Raw genomic sequence first — 26,319 nt, forward strand, 5'->3', positions numbered from 1 at the left:
CTTACTCAACATATAATGAACAGAATCCAGCAGTACAATTTAACTAGCTATCATAGATGCATATAATTATTAGTAGATATCTAATTATAACGATTATTTAGGGGATTACATTTATTATCCAATTTCTTTGCGATCAATAAATTTTTAGGGGAGCTAGGAACGAAGTTTCAAAGATGGTAAAATTATTTAATTTAATATTCATATAAACTTTATTGCTGCTAGTACATGTTACGAATACTATGACAATCCTGCTGTATCTTCTAGCTTCTCGAGTATTTTAAACTTATATCGCGCTACTTTATTATGTTCATTCGTTACTGTCTATAAATTAACGATACATAATTTTTTAAAATAAAAGTCTTACAGACAATCTATTCAGGTACGAATTGGCGATATAACATGGATTATCATGTAGTTATTATCTAATGCATTATAATTACATTGAACAGTTGCAGAGCTAGAGTTTGCTTAGGTTGACATAATCTCATTCCCAGATAGATTGGTAACTCTGAGGTTTTATATATTATTTTTTACTATTTACAACCATATTATTTAGTATTCCATATAGCTAATGTAAATAAAAAAATTTTACTAGTTTATTTACACCATTATTATATTCTACCTAAAGCTGTGACGAGGTGTCGTCACGGTATTAGTTTTCTAACACGCATCTCCATTGTGAGAAACGCTCTCATGTTTGGGTCCTGTACCTTGTCCATTATTATTTTCTGTAAATCCTCGTTACTTTCCTCCAGAGACTTACTCAATTTTTCAGCGTATTGAATCCAAACACAGTTGACACAGCCAGACATGCAGCACGTTGTCGGCTCTGTCAAATCCTCAATCTTTCCATTCTCTTCCACATCTGACAGGATTTCTTTATGGGCATCTTTCTTGTCGACAGTGTGACAGTTTCGAGTAAACATTAATCGAGCATCACTGTGGAATTTTGTTACGGCACTTTTACGCAGAAGACAAGTGAGACAAGATAAATTGGTTGTCATGACGAGGTACTTGATGTGTGCTGTCAATTATTTTGTTCAATGTCAAACGTAAGCGCACTTGGGCCACGTGATAATGACAGATAGTTGCAAAATGCGTCTGAACTTGTGTCAATTACGTGTTGATCGTTCATTACATTCTAATTACCAAGCCTATCTGCTTGCTAGGATTCAAACTGTACAAAAGATTGTGACGTTCCTTACAGTTTTAAGGAAATTGTAGTTTTACTTTTGGGAACTAATAGTAGCGTGACCCACTTCCCGTCGTTCCTGATAACGAAAATGGACTACTGAAACGATCACGGACATGACATTGGCGAGCCAAGAGTCGAAAAGATGAGTGGTCGATGTTTGTCGATGACGTTAACTTAAGTCGATGCGAAGCAGAAGTCGAAGGTTGTTTGCCGGTGTGGTATCAACGATTTCTATACTTACCGGTAGGACTTTCCTGACTGATTGGACCCCCAGGAACTCAGAAAACGCAGCGAGAACAGGGTGGAATCAACAGGAGAGAAGTTACGAAGGAAAAACCACCTGCTAAAAAATGTCGAAAACACTGGTTCTCGTTTTTCGGCCGTAACTTTTGATGCGTTGATCCCAGCGTATTGGGACTGCGCCCAATCGATTTCTCTCGCAAAATTACGTCGGAATGGCGCATGAAAGAATTTATTCCAGCACTTTTCAGAATCGCGAAAATTTTCGCAAAAAATGCGAAGGGGTTAGCCTTGCTTTTTTTTTGGCCGAAAAATTTTTGGTCCCCGATTTGATTCAAATGACCCTTTCCTGACCAATTGAACCCCCAGGAACTCAGAAAACGCAGCGAAAACAGCGTGGGATCACCCGGAGAGAAGTTACGAAGGAAAAACCACCTGCTGAAGAATGTCGAAAACACAGGTTCTCGTTTTTCGGCCGTAACTTTTGATGCGTTGATCCCAGCGTATTGGGATTGCGCCCAATCGATTTCTCTCGCAAAATTACGTCGGAATGGCGCATGAAAGAATTTATTCCAGCACTTTTCAGAATCGCGAAAATTTTCGCCAAAAATGCAAAGGGGTTAGCCTTGCTTTTTTTTTGGCCGAAATATTTTTGGTCCCCGATTTGATTCAAATGACCCTTTCCAGACTAATTGGACCCCCTGGAACTCAGAAAACGCAGCGAAAACAGCGTGGGATCAACAGGAGAGAAGTTACGAAGGAAAAACCACCTGCTGAAAAATGTCGAAAACACAGGTCCTCGTTTTTCGGCTGTAACTTTTGATGCGTTGATCGCAGCGTATTGGGACTGCGCCCAATCGATTTCTCTCGCAAAATTACGTCGGAATGGTGCATGAAAGAATTTATTCCAGCACTTTTGAAAATCGCGAAAATTTTCACCAAAAATGCAAAGGGGTTAGCCTTGCTTTTTTTTTGGCCGAAAAATTTTTGGTCTCCGATTTGATTCAAATGACTTTTTCCTGACTAATTGGACCCCCAGGAACTCGGAAAACGCAGCGAAAACAGCGTGGGATCAACAGGAGAGAAGTTACGAAGGAAAAACCACCTGCTGAAAAATGTCGAAAACACAGGTCCTCGTTTTTCGGCTGTAACTTTTGATGCGTTGATCGCAGCGTATTGGGACTGCGCCTAATCGATTTCTCTCGCAAAATTACGTCGGAATAGCGCATGAAAGAATTTATTCCAGCACTTTTCAGAATCGCGAAAATTTTCGCCAAAAATGCAAAGGGGTTAGCCTTGCTTTTTTCTTGGCCGAAATATTTTTGGTCCCCGATTTGATTCAAATGACCCTTTCCTGACTAATTGGACCCCCAGGAACTCAGAAAACGCAGCGAAAACAGCGTGGGATCAACAGGAGAGAAGTTACGAAGGAAAAACCACCTGCTGAAAAATGTCGAAAACACAGGTCCTCGTTTTTCGGCTGTAACTTTTGATGCGTTGATTGCAGCGTATTGGGACTGCGCCTAATCGATTTCTCTCGCAAAATTACGTCGGAATAGCGCATGAAAGAATTTATTCCAGCACTTTTCAGAATCGCGAAAATTTTCGCCGAAAATGCAAAGGGGTTAGCCTTGCTTTTTTTTTGGCCGAAATATTTTTGGTCCCCGATTTGATTCAAATGACCCTTTCCTGACTAATTGGACCCCCAGGAACTCAGAAAACGCAGCGAAAACAGCGTGGGATCAACAGGAGAGAAGTTACGAAGGAAAAACCACCTGCTGAAAAATGTCGAAAACACAGGTCCTCGTTTTTCGGCTGTAACTTTTGATGCGTTGATCGCAGCGTATTGGGACTGCGCCCAATCGATTTCTCTCGCAAAATTACGTCGGAATGGTGCATGAAAGAATTTATTCCAGCACTTTTGAAAATCGCGAAAATTTTCACCAAAAATGCAAAGGGGTTAGCCTTGCTTTTTTTTTGGCCGAAATATTTTTGGTCCCCGATTTGATTCAAATGACCCTTTCCAGACTAATTGGACCCCCAGGAACTCAGAAAACGCAGCGAAAACAGCGTGGGATCAACAGGAGAGAAGTTACGAAGGAAAAACCACCTGCTGAAAAATGTCGAAAACACAGGTCCTCGTTTTTCGGCTGTAACTTTTGATGCGTTGATCGCAGCGTATTGGGACTGCGCCCAATCGATTTCTCTCGCAAAATTACGTCGGAATGGTGCATGAAAGAATTTATTCCAGCACTTTTGAAAATCGCGAAAATTTTCACCAAAAATGCAAAGGGGTTAGCCTTGCTTTTTTTTTGGCCGAAAAATTTTTGGTCTCCGATTTGATTCAAATGACTTTTTCCTGACTAATTGGACCCCCAGGAACTCGGAAAACGCAGCGAAAACAGCGTGGGATCAACAGGAGAGAAGTTACGAAGGAAAAACCACCTGCTGAAAAATGTCGAAAACACAGGTCCTCGTTTTTCGGCTGTAACTTTTGATGCGTTGATCGCAGCGTATTGGGACTGCGCCTAATCGATTTCTCTCGCAAAATTACGTCGGAATAGCGCATGAAAGAATTTATTCCAGCACTTTTCAGAATCGCGAAAATTTTCGCCAAAAATGCAAAGGGGTTAGCCTTGCTTTTTTTTTGGCCGAAATATTTTTGGTCCCCGATTTGATTCAAATGACCCTTTCCTGACTAATTGGACCCCCAGGAACTCAGAAAACGCAGCGAAAACAGCGTGGGATCAACAGGAGAGAAGTTACGAAGGAAAAACCACCTGCTGAAAAATGTCGAAAACACAGGTCCTCGTTTTTCGGCTGTAACTTTTGATGCGTTGATTGCAGCGTATTGGGACTGCGCCTAATCGATTTCTCTCGCAAAATTACGTCGGAATAGCGCATGAAAGAATTTATTCCAGCACTTTTCAGAATCGCGAAAATTTTCGCCGAAAATGCAAAGGGGTTAGCCTTGCTTTTTTTTTGGCCGAAATATTTTTGGTCCCCGATTTGATTCAAATGACCCTTTCCTGACTAATTGGACCCCCAGGAACTCAGAAAACGCAGCGAAAACAGCGTGGGATCAACAGGAGAGAAGTTACGAAGGAAAAACCACCTGCTGAAAAATGTCGAAAACACAGGTCCTCGTTTTTCGGCTGTAACTTTTGATGCGTTGATCGCAGCGTATTGGGACTGCGCCCAATCGATTTCTCTCGCAAAATTACGTCGGAATGGTGCATGAAAGAATTTATTCCAGCACTTTTGAAAATCGCGAAAATTTTCACCAAAAATGCAAAGGGGTTAGCCTTGCTTTTTTTTTGGCCGAAAAATTTTTGGTCTCCGATTTGATTCAAATGACTTTTTCCTGACTAATTGGACCCCCAGGAACTCGGAAAACGCAGCGAAAACAGCGTGGGATCAACAGGAGAGAAGTTACGAAGGAAAAACCACCTGCTGAAAAATGTCGAAAACACAGGTCCTCGTTTTTCGGCTGTAACTTTTGATGCGTTGATCGCAGCGTATTGGGACTGCGCCTAATCGATTTCTCTCGCAAAATTACGTCGGAATAGCGCATGAAAGAATTTATTCCAGCACTTTTCAGAATCGCGAAAATTTTTGCCAAAAATGCAAAGGGGTTAGCCTTGCTTTTTTTTTGGCCGAAATATTTTTGGTCCCCGATTTGATTCAAATGACCCTTTCCTGACTAATTGGACCCCCAGGAACTCAGAAAACGCAGCGAAAACAGCGTGGGATCAACAGGAGAGAAGTTACGAAGGAAAAACCACCTGCTGAAAAATGTCGAAAACACAGGTCCTCGTTTTTCGGCTGTAACTTTTGATGCGTTGATTGCAGCGTATTGGGACTGCGCCTAATCGATTTCTCTCGCAAAATTACGTCGGAATAGCGCATGAAAGAATTTATTCCAGCACTTTTCAGAATCGCGAAAATTTTCGCCGAAAATGCAAAGGGGTTAGCCTTGCTTTTTTTTTGGCCGAAATATTTTTGGTCCCCGATTTGATTCAAATGACCCTTTCCTGACTAATTGGACCCCCAGGAACTCAGAAAACGCAGCGAAAACAGCGTGGGATCAACAGGAGAGAAGTTACGAAGGAAAAACCACCTGCTGAAAAATGTCGAAAACACAGGTCCTCGTTTTTCGGCTGTAACTTTTGATGCGTTGATCGCAGCGTATTGGGACTGCGCCCAATCGATTTCTCTCGCAAAATTACGTCGGAATGGTGCATGAAAGAATTTATTCCAGCACTTTTGAAAATCGCGAAAAATTTCGCCAAAAATGCAAAGGGGTTAGCCTTGCTTTTTTTTTGGCCGAAAAATTTTTGGTCTCCGATTTGATTCAAATGACTTTTTCCTGACTATTTGGACCCCCAGGAACTCAGAAAACGCAGCGAAAACAGCGTGGGATCAACAGGAGAGAAGTTACGAAGGAAAAACCACCTGCTGAAAAATGTCGAAAACACAGGTCCTCGTTTTTCGGCTGTAACTTTTGATGCGTTGATCGCAGCGTATTGGGACTACGCCCAATCGATTTCTCTCGCAAAATTACGTCGGAATGGTGCATGAAAGAATTTATTCCACCACTTTTGAAAATCGCGAAAATTTTCACCAAAAATGCTAAGGGGTTAGCCTTGCTTTTTTTTTGGCCGAAAAATTTTTGGTCTCCGATTTGATTCAAATGACTTTTTCCTGACTAATTGGACCCCCAGGAACTCGGAAAACGCAGCGAAAACAGCGTGGGATCAACAGGAGAAAAGTTACGAAGGAAAAACCACCTGCTGAAAAATGTCGAAAACACAGGTCCTCGTTTTTCGGCTGTAACTTTTGATGCGTTGATCGCAGCGTATTGGGACTGCGCCTAATCGATTTCTCTCGCAAAATTACGTCGGAATAGCGCATGAAAGAATTTATTCCAGCACTTTTCAGAATCGCGAAAATTTTCGCCAAAAATGCAAAGGGGTTAGCCTTGCTTTTTTTTTGGCCGAAATATTTTTGGTCCCCGATTTGATTCAAATGACCCTTTCCAGACTAATTGGACCCCCAGGAACTCAGAAAACGCAGCGAAAACAGCGTGGGATCAACAGGAGAGAAGTTACGAAGGAAAAACCACCTGCTGAAAAATTTCGAAAACACAGGTCCTCGTTTTTCGGCTGTAACTTTTGATGCGTTGATCGCAGCGTATTGGGACTACGCCCAATCGATTTCTCTCGCAAAATTACGTCGGAATGGTGCATGAAAGAATTTATTCCAGCACTTTTGAAAATCGCGAAAATTTTCACCAAAAATGCAAAGGGGTTAGCCTTGCTTTTTTTTTGGCCGAAAAATTTTTGGTCTCCGATTTGATTCAAATGACTTTTTCCTGACTAATTGGACCCCCAGGAACTCGGAAAACGCAGCGAAAACAGCGTGGGATCAACAGGAGAGAAGTTACGAAGGAAAAACCACCTGCTCAAAAATGTCGAAAACACAGGTCCTCGTTTTTCGGCTGTAACTTTTGATGCGTTGATCGCAGCGTATTGGGACTGCGCCTCATCGATTTCTCTCGCAAAATTACGTCGGAATAGCGCATGAAAGAATTTATTCCAGCACTTTTCAGAATCGCGAAAATTTTTGCCAAAAATGCAAAGGGGTTAGCCTTGCTTTTTTTTTGGCCGAAATATTTTTGGTCCCCGATTTGATTCAAATGACCCTTTCCTGACTAATTGGACCCCCAGGAACTCAGAAAACGCAGCGAAAACAGCGTGGGATCAACAGGAGAGAAGTTACGAAGGGAAAAACCACCTGCTGAAAAATGTCGAAAACACAGGTCCTCGTTTTTCGGCTGTAACTTTTGATGCGTTGATCGCAGCGTATTGGGACTACGCCCAATCGATTTCTCTCGCAAAATTACGTCGGAATGGTGCATGAAAGAATTTATTCCAGCACTTTTGAAAATCGCGAAAATTTTCGCCAAAAATGCAAAGGGGTTAGCCTTGCTTTTTTTTTGGCCGAAAACTTTTTGGTCTCCGATTTGATTCAAATGACTTTTTCCTGACTAATTGGACCCCCAGGAACTCGGAAAACGCAGCGAAAACAGCGTGGGATCAACAGGAGAAAAATTACGAAGGAAAAACCACCTGCTGAAAAATGTCGAAAACACAGGTCCTCGTTTTTCGGCTGTAACTTTTGATGCGTTGATCGCAGCGTATTGGGACTGCGCCTAATCGATTTCTCTCGCAAAATTACGTCGGAATAGCGCATGAAAGAATTTATTCCAGCACTTTTGAAAATCGCGAAAATTTTCGCCAAAAATGCAAAGGGGTTAGCCTTGCTTTTTTTTTGGCCGAAAAATTTTTGGTCCCCGATTTGATTCAAATGACCCTTTCCTGACTAATTGGACCCCCAGGAACTCAGAAAACGCAGCGAAAACAGCGTAGGATCAACAGGAGAGAAGTTACGAAGGAAAAACCACCTGCTGAAAAATGTCGAAAACACAGGTCCTCGTTTTTCGGCTGTAACTTTTGATGCGTTGATCGCAGCGTATTGGGACTACGCCCAATCGATTTCTCTCGCAAAATTTTGTCGGAATGGTGCATGAAAGAATTTATTCCAGCACTTTTGAAAATCGCGAAAATTTTCACCAAAAATGCAAAGGGGTTAGCCTTGCTTTTTTTTTGGCCGAAAAATTTTTGGTCTCCGATTTGATTCAAATGACTTTTTCCTGACTAATTGGACCCCCAGGAACTCGGAAAACGCAGCGAAAACAGCGTGGGATCAACAGGAGAAAAGTTACGAAGGAAAAACCACCTGCTGAAAAATGTCGAAAACACAGGTCCTCGTTTTTCGGCTGTAACTTTTGATGCGTTGATCGCAGCGTATTGGGACTGCGCCTAATCGATTTCTCTCGCAAAATTACGTCGGAATAGCGCATGAAAGAATTTATTCCAGCACTTTTGAAAATCGCGAAAATTTTCGCCAAAAATGCAAAGGGGTTAGCCTTGCTTTTTTTTTGGCCGAAAAATTTTTGGTCTCCGATTTGATTCAAATGACTTTTTCCTGACTAATTGGACCCCCAGGAACTCGGAAAACGCAGCGAAAACAGCGTGGGATCAACAGGAGAGAAGTTACGAAGGAAAAACCACCTGCTGAAAAATGTCGAAAACACAGGTCCTCGTTTTTCGGCTGTAACTTTTGATGCGTTGATCGCAGCGTATTGGGACTGCGCCTAATCGATTTCTCTCGCAAAATTACGTCGGAATAGCGCATGAAAGAATTTATTCCAGCACTTTTCAGAATCGCGAAAATTTTCGCCAAAAATGCAAAGGGGTTAGCCTTGCTTTTTTTTTGGCCGAAATATTTTTGGTCCCCGATTTGATTCAAATGACCCTTTCCAGACTAATTGGACCCCCAGGAACTCAGAAAACGCAGCGAAAACAGCGTGGGATCAACAGGAGAGAAGTTACGAAGGAAAAACCACCTGCTGAAAAATTTCGAAAACACAGGTCCTCGTTTTTCGGCTGTAACTTTTGATGCGTTGATCGCAGCGTATTGGGACTACGCCCAATCGATTTCTCTCGCAAAATTACGTCGGAATGGTGCATGAAAGAATTTATTCCAGCACTTTTGAAAATCGCGAAAATTTTCACCAAAAATGCAAAGGGGTTAGCCTTGCTTTTTTTTTGGCCGAAAAATTTTTGGTCTCCGATTTGATTCAAATGACTTTTTCCTGACTAATTGGACCCCCAGGAACTCGGAAAACGCAGCGAAAACAGCGTGGGATCAACAGGAGAGAAGTTACGAAGGAAAAACCACCTGCTCAAAAATGTCGAAAACACAGGTCCTCGTTTTTCGGCTGTAACTTTTGATGCGTTGATCGCAGCGTATTGGGACTGCGCCTAATCGATTTCTCTCGCAAAATTACGTCGGAATAGCGCATGAAAGAATTTATTCCAGCACTTTTCAGAATCGCGAAAATTTTTGCCAAAAATGCAAAGGGGTTAGCCTTGCTTTTTTTTTGGCCGAAATATTTTTGGTCCCCGATTTGATTCAAATGACCCTTTCCTGACTAATTGGACCCCCAGGAACTCAGAAAACGCAGCGAAAACAGCGTGGGATCAACAGGAGAGAAGTTACGAAGGAAAAACCACCTGCTGAAAAATTTCGAAAACACAGGTCCTCGTTTTTCGGCTGTAACTTTTGATGCGTTGATCGCAGCGTATTGGGACTACGCCCAATCGATTTCTCTCGCAAAATTACGTCGGAATGGTGCATGAAAGAATTTATTCCAGCACTTTTGAAAATCGCGAAAATTTTCACCAAAAATGCAAAGGGGTTAGCCTTGCTTTTTTTTTGGCCGAAAAATTTTTGGTCTCCGATTTGATTCAAATGACTTTTTCCTGACTAATTGGACCCCCAGGAACTCGGAAAACGCAGCGAAAACAGCGTGGGATCAACAGGAGAGAAGTTACGAAGGAAAAACCACCTGCTCAAAAATGTCGAAAACACAGGTCCTCGTTTTTCGGCTGTAACTTTTGATGCGTTGATCGCAGCGTATTGGGACTGCGCCTAATCGATTTCTCTCGCAAAATTACGTCGGAATAGCGCATGAAAGAATTTATTCCAGCACTTTTCAGAATCGCGAAAATTTTTGCCAAAAATGCAAAGGGGTTAGCCTTGCTTTTTTTTTGGCCGAAATATTTTTGGTCCCCGATTTGATTCAAATGACCCTTTCCTGACTAATTGGACCCCCAGGAACTCAGAAAACGCAGCGAAAACAGCGTGGGATCAACAGGAGAGAAGTTACGAAGGGAAAAACCACCTGCTGAAAAATGTCGAAAACACAGGCCCTCGTTTTTCGGCTGTAACTTTTGATGCGTTGATCGCAGCGTATTGGGACTGCGCCTAATCGATTTCTCTCGCAAAATTACGTCGGAATAGCGCATGAAAGAATTTAATCCAGCACTTTTGAAAATCGCGAAAATTTTCGCCAAAAATGCAAAGGGGTTAGCCTTGCTTTTTTTTTGGCCGAAAAATTTTTGGTCTCCGATTTGATTCAAATGACTTTTTCCTGACTAATTGGACCCCCAGGAACTCAGAAAACGCAGCGAAAACAGCGTGGGATCAACAGGAGAGAAGTTACGAAGGAAAAACCACCTGCTGAAAAATGTCGAAAACACAGGTTTTCGTTTTTCGGCCGTAACTTTTGATGCGTTGATCGCAGCGTATTGGGACTGCGCCCAATCGATTTCTCTCGCAAAATTACGTCGGAATGGTGCATGAAAGAATTTATTCCAGCACTTTTGAAAATCGCGAAAATTTTCGCCAAAAATGCAAAGGGGTTAGCCTTGCTTTTTTTTTGGCCGAAAAATTTTTGGTCTCCGATTTGATTCAAATGACTTTTTCCTGACTAATTGGACCCCCAGGAACTCAGAAAACGCAGCGAAAACAGCGTGGGATCAACAGGAGAGAAGTTACGAAGGAAAAACCACCTGCTGAAAAATGTCGAAAACACAGGTCCTCGTTTTTCGGCTGTAACTTTTGATGCGTTGATCGCAGCGTATTGGGACTGCGCCTGATCGATTTCTCTCGCAAAATTACGTCGGAATAGCGCATGAAAGAATTTATTCCAGCACTTTTTGAAATCATCAAAATTTTCGCCAAAAATGCAAAGGGGTTAGCCTTGCTTTTTTTTTGGCCGAAAAATTTTTGGTCCCCGATTTGATTCAAATGACCCTTTCCTGACTAATTGGACCCCCAGGAACTCAGAAAACGCAGCGAAAACAGCGTGGGATCAACAGGAGAGAAGTTACGAAGGAAAAACCACCTGCTGAAAAATGTCGAAAACACAGGTCCTCGTTTTTCGGCTGTAACTTTTGATGCGTTGATCGCAGCGTATTGGGACTACGCCCAATCGATTTCTCTCGCAAAATTACGTCGGAATGGTGCATGAAAGAATTTATTCCAGCACTTTTGAAAATCGCGAAAATTTTCGCCAAAAATGCAAAGGGGTTAGCCTTGCTTTTTTTTTGGCCGAAAACTTTTTGGTCTCCGATTTGATTCAAATGACTTTTTCCTGACTAATTGGACCCCCAGGAACTCAGAAAACGCAGCGAAAACAGCGTGGGATCAACAGGAGAGAAGTTACGAAGGAAAAACCACCTGCTGAAAAATGTCGAAAACACAGGTTTTCGTTTTTCGGCCGTAACTTTTGATGCGTTGATCGCAGCGTATTGGGACTGCGCCCAATCGATTTCTCTCGCAAAATTACGTCGGAATGGTGCATGAAAGAATTTATTCCAGCACTTTTGAAAATCGCGAAAATTTTCGCCAAAAATGCAAAGGGGTTAGCCTTGCTTTTTTTCTGGCCGAAAAATTTTTGGTCTCCGATTTGATTCAAATGACTTTTTCCTGACTAATCGGACCCCCAGGAACTCAGAAAACGCAGCGAAAACAGCGTGGGATCAACAGGAGAGAAGTTACGAAGGAAAAACCACCTGCTGAAAAATGTCGAAAACACAGGTCCTCGTTTTTCGGCTGTAACTTTTGATGCGTTGATCGCAGCGTATTGGGACTGCGCCTGATCGATTTCTCTCGCAAAATTACGTCGGAATAGCGCATGAAAGAATTTATTCCAGCACTTTTTGAAATCATCAAAATTTTCGCCAAAAATGCAAAGGGGTTAGCCTTGCTTTTTTTTTGGCCGAAAAATTTTTGGTCTCCGATTTGATTCAAATGACTTTTTCCTGACTAATCGGACCCCCAGGAACTCAGAAAACGCAGCGAAAACAGCGTGGGATCAACAGGAGAGAAGTTACGAAGGAAAAACCACCTGCTGAAAAATGTCGAAAACACAGGTCCTCGTTTTTCGGCTGTAACTTTTGATGCGTTGATCGCAGCGTATTGGGACTGCGCCCAATCGATTTCTCTCGCAAAATTACGTCGGAATGGTGCATGAAAGAATTTATTCCAGCACTTTTGAAAATCGCGAAAATTTTCGCCAAAAATGCAAAGGGGTTAGCCTTGCTTTTTTTTTGGCCGAAATATTTTTGGTCCCCGATTTGATTCAAATGACCCTTTCCCGACTAATCGGACCCCCAGGAACTCAGAAAACGCAGCGAAAACAGCGTGGGATCAACAGGAGAGAAGTTACGAAGGAAAAACCACCTGCTGAAAAATGTCGAAAACACAGGTCCTCGTTTTTCGGCTGTAACTTTTGATGCGTTGATCGCAGCGTATTGGGACTGCGCCTAATCGATTTCTCTCGCAAAATTACGTCGGAATGGTGCATGAAAGAATTTATTCCAGCACTTTTGAAAATCGCGAAAATTTTCGCCAAAAATGCAAAGGGGTTAGCCCTACTTTTTCTTCGTTTTGGAGCCGAAAATTCATGGTCTCAGATCCGACTTGAATGACCGTTACACCAATTGGACCCACAGGAACGCAAAAATAGCACAACATAGAGCGTAGGGTCAGCAGCAGGGGAACTACTAACGGATTCTTCTATTTTTCGTTCACTACTCTTGGTGCGTTCCTCGCAGCGTATTGGAACTGCGTCGAATCGACTCCTAATAGTAAACTACGTCGATGTACCGTATGAAGAGATTGATTTTAGCATTGTCCAAAATTCACAAACAACGGATAGATAAAAACTGACGAGGTCCACTTTCCTATTTTTCGAGCGGATAATTTTTCGTCATAGAATCAATTCGAACGACCCCTTTCCAGACTTATTGCAACTCCAATATGACAAAAAGGTATTTCGAGCCCCGTGGGACCAATACCTGAGAAGATACGAAAAAATTACGGATAAATTCCAGTGAGGTGTTATTCAATTTATTCAATATTACATATAATAGTAATACAACATTACACATCTTGAATCATGCAGAGGTGCATTATAGCTTTTAGCATTGTAGGTACTCAGACTGGAACCCAAACTGCGCTTACAAACATCATTAAGAACCATTTTATACAACATTGTTCATATTCTGCTCAATGCAATTGATATATAGAAATAACATACTAATTATATCAATGAAAATATTATTATAGTAATTATTGGTATAAAATTATTAGTATAATGTACTAGTATAACGTAATAGATTTATAGTATTTGGAAACTTGGTAAAGTAGTATACACTGACACTGAACACTTGTACTAAATTGAATAAACTGGAACTGGAACTTTGTCCCTACGAGTTTGTGATTTTTCTTTCCCACCTCGTCAAAAATCCAGTGCAAATTTGATGTTCTTCAGCCGTAAGTTTTGATTCGTTGCAAAATTATGTTGATACTGGGTGTGAATAAATCGATATCAGCATATCCGAAAATCAGCCAAAAATTTGTTTCCGACTCTCGGAGTTTGGAAACTTTTCGTCGTAAAATCGTTTTGCAGGACTCTTTTTAAATCAGATAATTCTAACCCTAAAAAATGCCAAAAAGACATTTAATAAAGCGTATATAGGACCAGCAGCAGAAGAATTACCAACAAAATCTTATGTTTTCGGCTGTACTTTTGATATTTCGCTCGCAGCGTATTCCACAAAACTTTTCTATAAGCTCTATGAGTAGCTGTTAGAGATATAAGAAAAAAAATTTAATTCATTCTCATTATTATAGAATCGTCATACATGTAATGCAGTGAAATGAATAAAGTGTTAATATCTTTTTTATTTTTGTTTATCGTTCAGAAGAAAGGCCCTGGACACACCGCAATGTTTTCAGTGTAGACCATGCGGTAATAAACGTATGAAAAGGCATGATAATTATGCACGAGTGCACGATTCTGGAATAAGGAGAATAAATTGGATTATTTGCTCATCTCAAAAAACTGTGTACTGTTAGATGAAATACAATTACAATTGCCATTAAGTATTATAAAAATGATTTACTCACCATGCACAAATCCTCGTCCACCTTGTTCTCCTGGTCTTCCTCGTTCACCTCCGACCACCTCCGACCACCGCCAACCACCGCCAACCACCTCCAACAACCACCGATAACCACCTCGAGTTGTACCTTGAATAGTAATAAATATTCTCAGTATAATAACACCTCAAAAATATTGTGTGAAGATTTATATAATTAATTAATAAATTAATAAAGTAATAAGTTTTATTATTTCTGGACATCCAGAACTGCGGAGCGCTTTTCTTGAATGTAAAAATCCACCAGGTGGAGGACCTGGACAGCCAGAACTACGGAAAATTAGTCCTGAAGGTCAAAAGTCAACAGGTCAAGGACTTGGACAGCCAGAACTACGGAGCACTTGTCCTGGAACTCGAGTTTCACCAGGAAGCGGACCTGGAGCACAAAATCCAGGAGGTAGAGAACCTGGTACTCGAAATCTGCGGAGCGCGATTCTCATACGTCCGCTCTACTGCGCGGTTGTTTCCAGACTGAGGAATCCGATTAGCTGATTTTCGAATAGCAAGAGAAAAAAAATTTTGGGCGACGTCACTTTCTGAACATCCGAACTTTGGTTTCGAACTTTCATACTATGTATGATGTATGATGTTTGACATATAATGTATGATGATATGATACGATGTATAATGATTCTAGTTTTTACATTTCAGACAAGAAATACGCACTTTATCTTTCCTGCCGATTTCAGACTCAAGCGGCTAGGCCCTTTGATGGTCAGCCGTTGACTAAAGATGTATTCTCCAGTTAACGGGTCAGCTAATAACGCTGTCGTTCTGCGACAGTTGGATGATAAAAATTTTTGCTCGTACCATTCGAATGTTTGTTAGAATACACTCGAAGTTTTAAGAAGCTTCGTTCTTTCTCTCACTATCAAAAAGAAAAAAGAAAAATCGCCTACATTCACCTTTGATTGACCCTTGCCCGACTAAATGGACTCCCAGGAACACAGAAAACCCACGAAAAAGAGCGTGGGACCTACAACTCAGAAAATACGAAGAAATTGGTTGATTTACAACAGTACACAATTTATTATCCATACAATCGTCAGAGAGCAAAAATAATATACAGCTCCATGTACATATGCAAAATCTATTGAAATAGAATACAGAATTCATACAATGTGCTTTGTAACAATTAAAGGCCTAACAGATAAAAATCATTCCACCTCAATAGAGTAGATCCATCTTTTGTTCATCATTCGTGTATATACAACAATATGTTTAAATTATATCAAAGCTGTGAAATTATTGGACAGATGCCTTGATTCTGCAATGAATTCGTTTCGGCTTTGTTTGCGTACATGTGAATTTCTGATTGAACTACATCATTCCAAAGCTCAAACTTTTTCGCAAGAATATCATTACTTGAGTGTCAATAATTTCTTGTGAAAACCGAGGCTTACCACTGTAAGAAATGAAGCCCAACTTCCGAAAGAATCGCAATTAGTATCACATTTCGACACGATGTCGAAAACATAAGCATCTATATATACTATGTATTATCTAAAAGCTGTCTCGCAGAAAAATGTATGGACACCTGATTTCATCAGTAGTAATAACTTATTGAAATTGTATTGATCTTTCAACGATTGCGGCGAATAAAAATGGGAATTTGCCGATGGAATAAATAGTACCGTTTCAAATCGTACAGTCAACAGACACCAGTGAAACGCAAATGAAAATAGCGACGACTACGTGAAGAATTTCCATAACGACATGTCTTATGGCAAGTCCGTGAGCTTGGCTCTATTTTATAGCCGTGAAAATTTCACCGCCACAATAATATAGCAAATTATATCACCCGACTGAATACCAGGAAAAAAATGGTTGATGGTCCCGTAAAAAGCGAACTATATCTATTCCTCTATTTCAGTTGTATCTTCTAGTTTCAGTGAATCTTAATTAAATCAAATTTCGAGACATGCATTCAAGGTTCAACCTCGTATTTCGACCAGCTACGTGATTCTTGACATGGGTACTATTTTTTTCGTATCAGACAACAAAAAAGAAAAAAAGTAGCCACACGATTGGAACCCTAGGGACGAAGGAAGAATAAACATTAATATTTAATTGGTGCAGTTCGTTCTGGAACGGGTATTGATCAGTTCAATTTACCCCTAGTCTTTTTTTTTTTTATTATCGACGGGTATCAAAAACCGATTTCATATAATCCGCCATTATACATACAAACACTAAACTAATTTTACTAGTAAAAACAGGTTCGAAAATTAGAAAATCTACTCCATTTGTGTATATTTCTTCTTTTATCTTTTAGCCTGGGTTACCAACTATTCAATTTTTCACGTATTAAGGCGTTTTCGATGTCTATATAAGGTTTCAATTTTCTCCCTTATCGATCTTCTAATCTTTCTTTGAAACAACTGGATTTCAAGAGCACACTACACGTGCGCAAAACGTATACCTGCCTGAATGACGGATTAGTTTCTACAAATACTTACAAAAGATGGAAGATTAGAAAAAGACCATCATGTGACCTGTGACGCGTTTCCATTCACCCACAGGTGAATAACTGATAGCAAAATTCATGTAAAAACGTTACAGATCACCGAGGTATTTCCCAAGTAGCTGACTGATCGAGCGCTACAAAATTCATTAAACATAACGCACGTATAAAAAAATAAAAGAAGAAAAAAACATTGCATAGGAGGTATATTAAAAAATGTATACACACGTATATTGTCAGTTTATCAAATGGTAATAAAGGTTGTGATATCTACATATATGCATTCTTTTAAACACACTTGATGCTGTGAAGCTTGCGTGCGTTTATAGGTATGCGTGTTTGTGTATATAATATTTACATATAAATATATAATTCCGAAATTAAATAATTTCGCAAACGCATGTAGATACAATATACATAAATGTAATTAGTAAGGAGAGCGTGTATTCCTATATCCTAGTGTCACTATTTTGGCCATTCAAAGCCATACTTACAGCCTGTACAACGATGTACAGGGATATATTCACTGTGGGTAATGTATTTTGTAACTATTTTAGTTAATTAATTAAATCATTTATTGATATTATCATTATCATTATTGCAGTTAAATCATAACTAATATCATCGTTATGTACCTAATGTCTACCTACCTATACATTTGTTCAAATAAATAAACAGCTATCACATTTATATACACGCTTCGTTTCGACCGTTTCATGCTTACGTGAACAGCTTTAGCTGTGTTCACCTCTCATTAATACCTTTTTAATTAACAATTAAACAGAAATATATCATCTCGGAGGACTGGGCCCGTTACAGATATGAATGAGTGAGCAAACGACCGAACTTTTTTACTATTTCGTTACTCTCTGTCCTTTGTTTTATCCTTCCTTCACAGTACACTCTCCATGTTCTAAACCATCATCGAGTGAATGAAGCAATCTTACACGATTAAAAATACAACTTTAAACATCCCATCATTCAAGTTGCATCTCAAAGCCTGTTCAGGGCTTCGATGTTTACGTTAATAAAGGTTTTAAGGCGCTTCTTGGGGTTACGAGAAAAACGAAAAAAAAAAAAAAAAAAAAACAAGCAACAATCACGTATATACAGTATGTATATATCAACGTATTCTTGACACAGTATTTTAAATGATCATTCTAAATCTCTTTCTACCTCTCTCCTTCCCTCATTTGATTCACTTGTTTTTGGCTGTAAATCCAAAGTTGTGGATAGAAAATCAAAATAAAAAAAAAAACGCAATAAGCCTATTACTTTACTCTTTTTCTTCCGACAATTTATTCTTACAGCACATGTTCAGTGATCTATTTACTCGTGACTGAATGAATACACGAATCTATATATCTATTTCTTTTCGCGAGAAACAAAAATTCGTCTTCAGTGTGAGTTAAATACCGGGGCAAATCTACACTCACATGTCAGAGAACAAGAATTTCATCACTTAATTTCGTTGGCCAACTCTGTAATTAGGATAAATTAAAAAACAAACAAAAACATACTACACATGAGAATTATGATCACCGGCATGTACCAACCGAAAAATATTTTCATTTTTATCCTTCTTCTGGCGTTTTAAAATCATTTTTCACCCCTCGCCCAACTCGCTCCATTCTAATTCTTCAACGTATGTACAATCAACAATTTACCGGTTTACGGGGTTGAAAATGATTTCAGACACGTGAGAATACGATTTGATAACGAAATGTCACTTGAATTAGCTTTGGTGAATTTCACATCTACGACAAGTGTACGTAACAATTATAAGTTAGATAAATAATAAACGAACGATTAAATAAATAAAAATAGCTTTCAGTACACGATGCCCTTTTCTTCGAATGAAGAAAAATAAAATTCGTGAAAACTCGATTTCATACATGTAAGTAAATAAATAAATAAATGAATGAATGAATAAATGAATGAATGAATGAATGAATGTACGAATGGGGTGAGGAAAAAATTCGAATTATAGCTTATAGAGTTGGCCACGCGCAACAAACATCGCTGGGTTAACGTTAAAACGTTCGTTCCGTCCCTCTTTGTAACACCGAGAACCTGCAGTATGCCCTGACATCGTAACTGTCCCTATCTCCACGTTCAATAATGAAGAAGAAAAAAAAAGATGTAAAAGACCGTGCAAATGAAGAAAGAGCAGCTGCACTTCTCTCCCTCCGTGGAGTATCTGGTTCTTCGTGACGATGCGCGACGTCACAATTCGGAATTATCTGCATTCGGTGATAATACGCTATTCGCAATGAGATCCCGAAAGCAGCGGTCAGTTCAGCACGCCAATCCTGGTAGCGTACCGAACATTTTACAGTCTTGTACAAACACCGAGCTGAAGGTGATTCAACTCGGCTTCTCCTTATCCGAGAGTTCGCTTAGCTCTTCGAATGGACGTTCGTCTTTTGGGCTTTCTTTTTGCGTGCCGCCAGCATATCGTAAAAAGGATTATGCGATATGCTTTGCCTGGAAAAAATATACACGATTCTGATTAGTACAAGTATAAAAGTTCTGGATTTTTTCTCGATACTTTATCGCTCGTGTGGCCTGTATTTGTATAATTGCGTTTGACAAAATTCAGAACGTTACAAAGTCAAGTTCAAATGACGTTTTTTCTAACCACATTTGCAAAGAAAATCTGGTTTTTTCACGGTAATTGAATTATTTTTAAAACCATGTTGTGGATAACAATTACTCAACGTGAAACAATCGATCACACAATGATTGTACAAGCATGCGTGGATAAGAAGCAAAATTTATTTACTCACCGAACACACTTTATCCACTCATCCTTTTCCTCGTCCGTGGCCGCAGACATCCTATATACCGTGTGTTTTCCTGTAGAAATAAGACAATCGTTAGTTATCGGCAAGCAGAGAACAAAGGAAAGTATGAAATGTTTTTTTTTATTTTTACGCTAATTCGCAGTTAGTCACGTAAAACGATAAATTCCATTCTTGTTTCCCTCACCCTCAACGACTTTCCCTTCGCTGTCGGTTTTGCAAGCTTTAATAAACTCCGAGCCGGCAGCGTAAAGCTCGAAACAGTGCGGTTTGTGACGATCCTGAATTTCTCGAACCTGAATATTTTCAAGCGGAATAATCCCTCGTGGTTCTTTGTCGGTCGTGTACTCAAAGTAGTACAGACAATTGTCGTTCAGTATGAACCAACGCCTTTTCCAACTTTTGTATCTTCCGCCTGTAACAATATCACAATTCATAGATTTAAGAATAAACGTTTCATCAGAAGTGATTATTTACCTGCTGGCTCCGTCAGGGCAGCAGAGAAGGGACAAACCATTTTCATCAGTATAATAATCTTTATGTATACAATTATAACACGAAACAGGCAATGCGTTACACAGACAAAGAAAAAAAAAGGAGAAAATTTCACGAACAAACAGAATGCCATGATTAAATTCGTGACACTTTAAATATCCAGATGAAATGCAATTACACAGCATCGTAATCTTTGCATGCAATGAAATACGCTCAAATTAACAACATTAACGTTTCGCTGCGGTATAATAAAAACGGTATCAGAAATAAACCGAGACAATTATTGACCGATGATAATATCCGATTAGCAAATAATAATCTTGCAGCAAACTTATTTATGCACACTGCGATTGTTGATTAAACACTAAAACGATCGGGAATCGTTAAAATTACCTTGCTTCCACAGCCATCCCTCCTTGTCAGGATTGAAGAAGGTGTGCATCAAATCGTTTCCGTCGTCCTCGGGAATTTTGAAGGGCTCCGTTTTTATGCTCTCATATAAGCTCTGCAATGATAGTTGAAAATACAGTTTAATCGTCTTTACCCTTTATATATATATATATATTCAAGGAAATAATATTGCCCTGACGTGTCATTTATCGACGAATATTATGCAATATTAATCTTGCAGACACCGTTATCTATACGCTAAAAGATATAACCTGAAGTCTCGCATCGTAGATTAGAGATTGATCAATGAAAGAAGGCTTTGTAATTTTTTTTTTTCTAACCAAGAATCAATAATCCAACGATTATCTCCGAATGTCGAGTTCCCTAATCGCGAAGTCAGTCGTGGGTATAACCAACATCACCGTCTGCAGATACAAGAAAAATACACGTGAAAATTGCGCTAAAAGCACACTTTCATCATGACGGCGTCGTAAAATCCTGAATTTAAAACATTTATGAATACATGTATATACGTATAGACGAGATAGGTTGAAAACCGTCAATTATTTTCAATTCGAAAAGAGAATCAAACAAATGTGGTAAATCTGTTTAACCAGATGCCGGCTTTCGAAATTGGGTGGAAAAAAAAAACTGCGTCGTAGAAGTTATAAATGATGGAAAGAATCCAAATCACTTAGACTTTGCTAAGTTTGAGATACCGTCTAATTTCGCTTTGAAAAAAAAAACAAAAAAAATAATCTAAATTTAGATTTTTCACCAGCTATCCAAACGACGACGAAGACGTTCAAGACGCTCGTGACTCTGTAATCAGCGAAGCACTCAATACCAATTGGATCTTTCCGCTCCTCCTTTTCAAACTATAAATATATATATATACATATCTATATTCACCTAATTGCATATCCTGAAGCAACGCAAGTGATACCACTTAAACTTTGGCTCTGTAGGTATATAGGTAGCTGAGTCACAAAAATTGCTTAATCGTTTCTGAGAGAAACGATGATAGTATTATGTATTTCGAATATGAGTAAGTAAACTGACACATGAATTGTTGAAACTTTGCAATACGGCAACTTGTTTTTCTTATTTCGTTACGATTTGGCGACGACGATTCATCTCTGCGCGCGTATAACAAATGCAATCTACAAAACAATTGTCTGTAAACCAAACGGTACGCGAAAGAAAAACTTACCACCAAAAGTTCCCTGGGTAAATCGCCGCCGTTGTTGATCCCCCGATTCATGGATATGAATTGTTCAACGCTTGGTTTATCCTTGACGCTTGGATTGTGCAGCGACGTATTGAGCATGATTATGGCAAAGCTGAGAACGTAGCAGGTGTCGGTGTTCGTGAATATGTTTGGATTGAGCTGGCAGTACCGCTGAGCGAAGCATTCCATCATCCGGTCGATCTTCTGCGCTTCGCCCGGGAGTCTGAACGACCATAGAAACTGTCTTAGAGCTTGCACGAGTATGAGATCCGTGAAGTCGTGGAGCTCGACGAAGGCTCTGAGCACCCTCTCGTTGAAGTCATGACGTTCACCGAGGTAGTCGCCGATCGCGGTTTTGTTCAGTCCCTCGCCCTTGTAGAGAAACTGAGCAACGTCCTCCGGCGTTGAAACAAGGAGGTTGTGCTCTATCAGGTACTCTATTCCCTTCTTCGGATCCATGTTGAACTTCTTGCGACCGATGGATGTCTGCTTCGTCTTGTTCGAAGGCTTCGTCTCGTCCGAAGCCAATCCTCCGCCCTCCATCGCCTCCATTTCAGCGACAACTTCTCCCAGCTCATCTTTGAGTTGCTGAAACGATAAAATTGCGTCCACGGTTAAGGTACTTCCTGTTTTCATCATCATCGCGATCCATAACATATTGTTAAACAAGAACGACATTACACGGCAACGAGAAGGAGTGGAGTGCGGTTCTCCGATGGAAGGACGCTAAACCGCAAAACTGGTAGTCCGGAACACGTCGGACAAACTTGACCTCGTTTAGTTTATACTCGACCTAATGAATAGCGGAGCGATAATCGAGGTTGGATATCGAAAAGCTAATTGCGGACATTGTTCAAAGGATAAAGGCATCGTTATTCAAGATAGATGCTCAAGTGTCGTGTGAAATTCGATATCACGCAATAGCAACGTGTATGCAGTTTTTAAATGAGACATCGCACAATTATTCAACCAAATAATCGTAGTCGACTCCTTGCTCTTTATCTCTGACGATCGTGGTGAGCAATGCTGGCGCCAGGATGATGGCATTTCTCACCGGTTAAATCCAAGAAATAAATTACGTCATTTATAACGTCTGACCCGCAGCAGCGTGAATCAAAACTTCCCGCAGTATGTAAACCCAACGATATTGCCCGAACCGTCACCTCTTCCTCCGCATTCCTTAAGAGAATTTCAAATTACCTATCGAATAAAAGCAAATCGTATCAAACTTTGAAGAATAACGTATATGTGCAAATTGCACGTTAGGAATTGTTGACCGTATTTTGTGGAACAGCATTACGTATCAGCATGCACTTAATATGCGTTCACTTTCACCTGTGGGACAATTAAAGAGCGCGTGAAAAGGGAATAAAAATATCAAGCCGATACCTGAACATTTTAAACCGTATTAAAAACAACAACCAAATGTTTTCACAAACCGGCAAATGTCTGATGTCACGTAATGGTTGTGTGCATCAGGTTTTAAGAGTTGGACGTCGTGCCTGAAAACGAGAATTAATCCGCAGATCGAGTATTGTTACAATCTAGATCATGGATGATAGAGTTAAGAAGAAATATCTGAAATGGATTTTTCAACTGAAAAAGTGTCCACCAAAAAACGACAAATAGTGGGTTCAACGAGTCACCGGAAAGCAATCAAGATTCAATCTGATTGGTGCTTTCTTTAAACGTGAAAACAGGGTTGAATCTGATTGGCATTTTCTGGAACTTTTACCACAGCAACGCCATCTCAATTGTACTCTACTTCATGAATACTTTCTATAAACGGAAATCGTCCTCCTTACCTCTACCCTCCATAGTTTAGACGAAGACAGTGCAGGTGACGAATGGTTTATGGTGTAGAGGAATATTATAACCATGGAGCGAGTGTTCGGACGGTGTGTAAACTAACTAACAATGTACTATAGACGCCGACTCATCTGCAACCTGTAGCGGACCTGGTGCCATATGTTACAGCGTACTTGCAGTAGCCAATTGTCTCCGTGTCAAATAATACGTGACACAAGTCTGGAATTTAAATAACCGAGAAACAACGTACATTATATTCCAAGCATGATATGGGACTCGAAGCATCGAGGCGCCGTCGCCTCGTCAACTTTCATGAATCACGCGCAAAGTGTTAATGAAATGTCGGTTTAGTTGTTTTCATGCGCGCACGGTTTCACGAAGAATCGCAATAATTCATTGCGCGAAACGATACTCCGTTTCCGGTATTTTTACACCACTGAGAAATAACGAAACTAGATCGTTCCTTTTATTTCTAATTGTTTACATTGCATATTACGCTCCTCTTCTCTTGCATTTGCAAAGCGTTTTTTTGTTTCTCAATAATTTCACTCGTAAACCGAATCGAGTAATCGAAACTTGGAACACACGTCATTAAACTCGGTTTCACTTCTGTATTCTAGAAACAGCAGTGGATAAGTGAGTACAGTTCCAATCAGACATTTGGCAAACTTCAATGGTGTAGCTGATATTGATCGTTCGATACGAGGAGAGTTAAAATTCTGCAGATTGTGCATTACTGAAAACGTGCTTTCGAGCTTGACTACCTGACTACTAGTTACACAAGAACATAACGATTAATTAAACTCTCCTTCATTGTCCGTTATTCAGATTGTCTCATCAAGCTGTCCCATTACCAGAAAGATACTGTATACATCAAACTTATGGATAGTTGAGTCGATTTTAATTCCCATCAGGCGGGCCAACCTACGAAAAATGTGTACGTTTGAATTTTAAAACAGCATAAGTATTAAGTTCCGACCGTTCTTTGAAGAATCAACTTTCCGACCCAATAACAAATGCTTCCCAAACCTTTCAGAGTCGCTACCTCAATTATTTGAGATTCTAACCTCGAAAATTCGTATCGACTACATCGCCGCAAGAATCATTTTGACAGCTGAAAACTCGGGATGGCCAGCCTGTACGAACTGACGATAAAACTCGCGCATGCGCGGTTAATTTTCAAGTTTCAAAAGATTGCCCTGGTATGATATAAAGCATAGAAAAGTCAGAGGTCTAGTATTTGCATGAATAATGTAATATACCAGGAAGCCGATTAACAACCCACGATTTATCATCAGGCAAATGGTACAAAGTCTGAACGTTCATTCAGGCTAGGAATTATATGTATAATATGCTATTAACTACCGACAGATTATACGAACGTTGAAAATATGAAATCGTTTTTCAAACGATATCTACCAAGAAAATCGCTGAATCAAAGTTCAGGCACGTGTTTTTCACATCAGCAGGTTTCTCATTTAAATTCATTAAGAATTGTGGCAATAATGTTTGTCCAAATATAGGCTTTACAGTGTTCAAGCCAGCTAATTTTTTTTTTTTTGTTCCTGTGTCAATTTTGATGTATAAACATTCTTCTCAAACAAAAAATTAATTTTTTCAATCCATTTTAGTTTATATTAAAAAAAAAAAAAAAAAAAAGTCACTGATTGACAAAAATAGAGGAGTTTTATGGGGAAATTGACTCCTTTAGGGTACATTAAGAGGTAACCTTCAGTTTTAAAATGCTTACGGGGGAAACAACATAGTACTTTTACGGAAATATGAGAACGACTGTGTAGCCTGCAAATACTGTGAAACCCAATCGATCAATTTCAAACTAAATTTGAGCCTTTATATAAAAACCCATATACATACATACATATATATATATGCTTATATATTATACGTAGATTCCGAGAGTGCGTAATATGAAGAACTTGGATGACAAGACGTACACAGTGAGAATTCCTGCAGCGGTTTGAGGTTATAAAAAAGGGCTGGCTAACATGCTTGTAATCAGCGGCGCGTCGCAACGTCGCATCCTTTGGTTTGGTTATTCGTTTGTGTGGAAAAGGATATCCGGTCGAATTAAAGGGAGCCCTGACCTCTCACTCCTCGTTCTCTAAACTCCTTCTTTCGACCCCATCGTGCATCGCCGTTGCTGCCATGCCGGTAACCAAACCAACAAGCAAAACGCGTCGCACGACGTTATCACGATGCCGGTGGTAGCAATTAATAAACGAACGTACGAACGGACGGATTGTATATCATTTGACAAGAAGAAAGTAAGCCAGGACTCAAAATTGAAGGTTTCTCGGGGTCTTCCTTGTGCTTATCTCCTCCCTCCTCCCACTTCGCGTCCCACCCTGATGTGACGATAATAATAATAATAATAATAATAATGATTCATGGTGGTGGAAATTGGAAGACTGAAAATTTCTTTATACACGTTACAGGGTGTTTATTTTATCCAACCAACCACACGCTAGCACGCAACGGACGTATGGGGGAAGTTTTTGTATCCAGAGTTTATTATCTTTGATGACCGGATGTGCGTCGCAGACAACATATTTCCTCTATATCTTTTCCATCGCCCTGCTCAGCAAAGGGTTGACTTTCTTCTGTACAAGATATGAGAAAGAAAATTCATTCTTCTGTCACACTGGGCGTAAAGTCGATGCCAGGAATCATTACATCGTCAGTGAAATTCACTAAACTTGTCAGAAATAGAATAATTTCGTAACCACGTTCGACGCCTCATTATTCACTTA

At 39.9% G+C, this 26,319-nt stretch overlaps 1 protein-coding gene across 3 annotated transcripts in view; it reads right to left on the reverse strand.

The window, feature by feature from the left end:
* Nucleotides 1-17,024: 17,024 nt before the first annotated feature.
* Nucleotides 17,025-26,319, reverse strand: part of LOC124176809 (cytohesin-1) — a 41,857-nt gene continuing 32,562 nt past the window's right edge. For 2 of the 3 annotated variants that reach the window (XM_046558521.1, XM_046558519.1), the window contains 5 exons: nt 21,722-22,327; nt 20,512-20,623; nt 19,811-20,041; nt 19,609-19,678; nt 17,025-19,306 (listed from right to left, as the gene is read on the reverse strand). In XM_046558521.1, coding sequence (XP_046414477.1) covers nt 19,219-19,306; nt 19,609-19,678; nt 19,811-20,041; nt 20,512-20,623; nt 21,722-22,327 — 1,107 coding nt within the window. In that variant the 3' untranslated portion in view covers nt 17,025-19,218. The remainder of the gene's footprint in view (nt 19,307-19,608; nt 19,679-19,810; nt 20,042-20,511; nt 20,624-21,721; nt 22,328-26,319) is intronic. The other variant, XM_046558520.1, reaches the window with a different exon arrangement.

The sequence above is a fragment of the Neodiprion fabricii genome, chromosome 2 (assembly GCF_021155785.1).
Source record: "Neodiprion fabricii isolate iyNeoFabr1 chromosome 2, iyNeoFabr1.1, whole genome shotgun sequence".
NCBI lineage: Eukaryota > Metazoa > Arthropoda > Insecta > Hymenoptera > Diprionidae > Neodiprion > Neodiprion fabricii.